Here is a 5,395-nt window from a genome sequence, read left to right on the forward strand (position 1 = left end):
AGTCCGAAGTAAACCTTTAATTTTACCAAAATAATCATTAAAAAAAATAATCTCATATATACCATATCGACATCACAAGCACCAGGCTATGTATGAAAATCACCCCTGGAAGGTATACATCAAAGTTGCTCTTAACTTTCAAACAAACTAATAAATATGAGACACTAGAAAAGAACCAAAAGCAAATTAAGAGATTAGCTCGAATAAAGAATCAAGAATTAAACCTTCTCAGTAATCAGGGAAAGGCAGGTAGTCCGACTCCAAGGGTCCAAGAAAAATATAAATCCGGCACAGCTCACCGCAACATCCGCACAAGTCAAGCACCCGCTCAAATGTCCAAATCACCACAATTCCATAAGATAGAATATACTTTGGAATCACTTGACATATAAAAAACAGAGCATGTAAGTGATGAGAAGCCACCTCTCGTAGCTTTTCCTCCTTTCTTTCCATCTCTTTGGAGTGGTGTGAGGTTCTGCTCATATGGCTGTTTGTAGTGGTTGGTGTTCAAATGCATCCAGACTTCTTATGCATGTCATGTTGATCATGCTCTTCCTCTTATGTCTCTATCTTGATGGTAGAGATGGTTCTATGGTGGAGGGAAGCTGCATAGAGAGTGAAAGGAGAGCTCTGCTTTCCATGAAAGAAGACATGTACGATCCTGACCAGTGGCTCTCCTCTTGGAAGGACCATGACTGCTGCGGATGGAGTGGAGTGGGCTGCAACAATATCACGGGCCATGTGGTAAAACTCGATCTCAGATATCCATATGACTTAGATGTCCAATATGAAACTATGAAATTTCCAGGTCCAAGTAAGCTGAATCCTTCTTTGCTTGACTTGATGCATTTGAAGTATCTGGATTTGAGTTTGAACAATTTTTCTGGAGCTCCCATTCCTAAATTCATTGGCTCCCTTGTGCATTTAGAATATCTCAACCTCTCCAATGCCAAGTTCAGTGGATCGATTCCACCTGAGCTTGGAAACCTCTCGCGCTTGCACTTCCTTGACATTAGTTGGAATGGTTATTATTTTTATGATTCTAGATGGACCTCCTTACGTGTTGATAGCCTTTGTTGGCTCTCCAAGATCCCTTCTTTGCACTCGCTTAACTTGAGCTACGTCAACCTCTCAAAGGCAGCCAACTGGCTTCACGAGATTAACATGCTCCCTTCTCTATTAGATTTGTGTTTGTCGTATACTGACCTTCCTGTTGCATCTGCTTCTATATTACATGTTAACCTCACATCTCTCACCATGCTTGATCTCTCTTTGAATTACCATCTCAATGCTACCAAACCACATTGGCTGTTCAATATCAGCAGTCTCATGCATTTAGATCTTTATGGATGTGGTTTATCTGATAGGCTACTATTTGCTATAGGGGATTTACATAACTTGAAATTCTTAGATTTATCTAATAATCAAATTACCGGAGAAATTTTTCAATCCTTAGGAAACTATAGCCACGTGGAACAGCTATATATGGGTTGGAATAGAATTAGTGGAGAGATACCAGCAATCATTGGGAACCTCATCCACCTAGAGCAGCTATATTTATCACATAATGAGATTAGTGGAGAGATACCAGACCTTTTCGGCAAGCTTCATAAACTACGTTATTTGGCATTATCAAAGAATCACATAACTGGGAATATACAGAGATTTATAAGGAATCAATGCAAGTTGAACATCCTACAAGCACTATTTTTATCCTATAACCAGATCGGTGGAGAGATACCAGAAATTCTAGGTCAGCTATCTACACTACAATCCTTGAGTCTAGCCTCAAATTCCTTTACGGGTCATTTGACAAAAGCCCACTTTGCCAACCTTACGAGATTAGACTTCTTGGATCTGTCTAACAACTCATTTGAATTGAGCCTAAATCAGGATTGGATACCTCCTTTTAATGCTAGATATATTAGGATGGACTCTTGTCACTTGGGACCGAAATTTCCAACTTGGCTTCGTACACAAACAAATTTAGAAGGACTATCACTATGTGAAAATGACATTTCAAATGGCTTTCCTACTTGGTTTTGGGATCTAAATAGTATTTCTTATCTAAATGTATCCCATAATAGCATCACAGGACTGCTACCAACTTCTTTGGGAGGCCAGCAATATGACACCTTTGATGTGAGTTCAAACAACATTCACGGTCCAATTCCTGAATTGAATACTTCTTACCTATACATCATGATACTATCCAACAACTCATTTTCTGGATCTATTCCCTTGAGCTTTGCCAAAGCTACAAATCTTGCATTCTTTATTTTGTCCCATAACCGTATTAATGGTAGCATCCCTCAATTCCTTTGCAATCTACCTTCACTAGAAGTTCTCGATCTCTCCAACAACAACTTGTCTGGTGGCGTCCGGCTATTCTTTAGCAGTCTGGCTTCATTGGAGGTTCTCGATCTATCTAACAATAAGTTATCTGGAGAACTTCATCACTATCGAGACAAACCACGGGAACAAATGATTGATTCCCAAAAGGACAGCAAGTTAGAACATTCTTTGGACTCAATGACATGTCCTGCTAACCTCCAATCACTGCATCTGAGAAAGAACAAGCTCTCTGGAAACCTACCTTCATGGCTGAAATATTGTAAACAGTTGGTTGTTCTTGATTTTAGTGAAAATACATTCTCAGGCAACCTGCCAGTATGGATTGGAAAAAGCCTCAGATCATTGAGAGTTCTTTCTTTGAGGTTAAATTTCTTCAACGGTAATATCCCATTGCAACTATCGCGTCTTACTTCTCTTCAAGTTTTGGACCTCGCTTGCAACAATTTTTCTGGTGCTTTGCCTTCGTCATTTGGAAATTTCAATGCAATGATGAGGATACAGAATGCAGACAAACCAATGCTTTCAGACTTCAATGCTTACTATACAGAGGGCTTATTCATGACCACAAAGGGAATCGAAATTAAATACACCAGTGTGCTCTCTCTTGTAATGAGCATAGACCTCTCACTCAACAATCTTTCTGAGGTGATTCCTAAGGAATTGGTAAACCTTCATGGATTGCGTTTCTTGAACCTCTCTAATAATCACTTCACAGGAAGGATCCCAAAAAATATTGGTAACTTGAGGCAGTGGGAATCACTTGATCTATCGGTGAATAATCTCTCAGGAATGATTCCCTTAACCATATCCTCCATGTATTCTTTAAGTCACTTGAACTTGTCCAACAACAACTTGTCAGGAAAAATTCCATGGGGAAATCAATTGCAGACATTATGTGATCCTTCCATTTATAGTGGCAATCCTGATCTTCATGGATGGCCATTGCCATGGTGCTTTAATCATGCCCTTCTAAGCAGTCCTTTTCAAACAAGAGCTCAGGAGGAGGAATCTAGAAATGGCGATGAGTCTGAAATGATATGGCTTTATGCTATCTCTGCACTGGGTTTTGTTGTGGGCCTATGGGGGTTCATCTATGTGCTCATGATCAAACGAGCTATAAGGATTGCTTACTTCCATTTGATTGACATGACGTACAATTACATCAATTTGCAGTTAGCAATGAGATTTGCCAAATTGAAGTCTATCTTGTCCATCTTGATGAACAACAGCCAAGGATAAGAACAGCTTATCAATCTTCACAAGTCCACATGGCACAATAACTCAGAAAGACGTGTGGAAACAGAGATGAGATGTTTCTAAAATGACATGGCTTTATGCTAGCTTTGCACTGGAATTTATTGTACGGTTCTATGTGTTGGTCTTATTTGAGGATGTCTGTATTAGAAAAGCAGGCATGCAACTTTCTTTTTTCCTTTTTATATATGGTGGGACACGTGTGTGGCACTTCTTGTACGCATGCAAATACTAGTTTGCTATGCTACCAGCTTTGATTACCATGTTTAGTATAGGCCTATACATATTATGGATTGTTATCAAATTCTGAAAATACATTCCATTTAGACTCCATCTTATCATGTGAAAAAAATCCATTCTCAAATGTGAAGTGAAAAATACTAGCTAATTTGTCTTTTTCTATAAAATACAAGAGCTTTCATTAATAACATTTCTCTGAGCTTTAGGCATGGTTGCAATTGATGATGAAGATAAAATTTTTGAGATCCATATTGCAGCAAAGGCTAAAAGTATAGACCATTGAAATAGAAGCAAGTGTTTTAAGAGAACAAAATGTTTTAAAGTATTTTATCACTCTTGAACTATGGATGCGTTAGATGTTCAATTAATCTTGTAAAATAGTGGCATGCCCTATTCACCTCCAATCACTGCACTTGAGAAATAGTAGGCTCCATGGAAACTTCCTTCATTGCTAAAATATTGTAAACAATTGGTTATTTTGGATCTCAGTGAAAATAAATTCTCAGGCAACCTACCAATATAGATTGAAGAAAGCCTCAGATCATTGAGAGTTCTTTCTTTAAGATCAAATTTCTATGGTAGTATCCCAGCACAATTATCATGTCTTACTTCTCTTCAAGTTTTGGACTTCGCTTGCAACAATTTTTCAGGTGCTCTGCCTCCATCATTTGGAAATTTCAGCGCAATGAAGAGGTTACAGAATGCAGAAAAACCAATGCTTTTAGGTTTCGATGCTTACTATCATACAGAGGGCTTATTGATAACCACAAAGGGAAGAGAAATGGAATACACCAGTGTGCTTACACTCGTAGCGAGTATAGACCTCTCGGACAACAATCTTTCTGGGACAATTCCTACAAAACTAGTAAACCTTCATGGATTGCATTCCTTGAATCTCTCTAATAATCACTTCACAAGAAATATTCCAGAAAATATTGGTGCCTTGAGGCAATTAGAATCACTTGATCTGTCAATGAACAATCTCTCAGGCATGATTCCCTCAACTATTTCCTCTCTGTATTCTTTAAGTCACTTGAACTTATCCAACAACAACTTGTCAGGAAGAATTCCATGGGGAAACCAATTGCAAACATTCTGTTGGGTGGATGTCTGGCCAGGACACCACCTCTCAAGATCCTTTCAGTACCACGCGATGCAGCAGGAAGAAAGAAGAAATAAAACAAAAGGAAAAACAATCAAAATACGTGGATCAGCCACAAAAGGGCTCGCCTCCACAGGGCATGCAAACTTCACTATGAAAAGAAAATTTTACAAGAGGAGACCTCACCCTTAACCCTTGTACACCCAATTCTCTCTCACATGAAGTTTCCCTCACAAAAGCTCTCTCTCTCTTGGAGACCCCCTGAACCCCTGAAGAGCCTGGCGACCGCTGTCCAGGAGCCTCCTGCTCCTCTCTCACAGCGCCTCACACTTTTCTCTCTCTTCTCGGTTCGTACGGCGGCGAGAAACCAAACCGCATGTTCTCTGCTGTGTCTCAGGCCTTTTAAAGCCTTAAACATAGGTTAGAGAGTGATTAGGAATCCTT

At 39.3% G+C, this 5,395-nt stretch overlaps 1 protein-coding gene across 1 annotated transcript; it reads left to right on the forward strand.

Moving 5' to 3' along the window:
• Nucleotides 1-483: 483 nt before the first annotated feature.
• Nucleotides 484-3,594, forward strand: LOC140852394 (receptor-like protein EIX2). Its single transcript, XM_073245325.1, has 2 exons — nt 484-2,377; nt 2,450-3,594. The coding sequence occupies exons 1-2, from the start codon at nt 484-486 to the stop codon at nt 3,592-3,594; spliced, it is 3,039 nt and encodes a 1,012-aa protein (XP_073101426.1).
• Nucleotides 3,595-5,395: the final 1,801 nt, after the last annotated feature.

This window comes from Elaeis guineensis, chromosome 11 (assembly GCF_000442705.2).
Source record: "Elaeis guineensis isolate ETL-2024a chromosome 11, EG11, whole genome shotgun sequence".
In the NCBI taxonomy this organism is placed as follows: Eukaryota; Viridiplantae; Streptophyta; class Magnoliopsida; order Arecales; family Arecaceae; genus Elaeis; species Elaeis guineensis.

What these genes read in the sequence shown, in the direction of transcription:
- LOC140852394 (XM_073245325.1), top strand. Translation starts at nt 484, where the DNA reads ATGGCTGTTTGTAGTGGTTGGTGTTCAAATGCATCCAGACTTCTTATG. An exon ending in CAACAACAACTTGTCTGGTG is followed by an intron (nt 2,378 to 2,449) that starts GCGTCCGGCTAT and finishes AGTTATCTGGAG; the next exon opens with AACTTCATCACTATCGAGAC.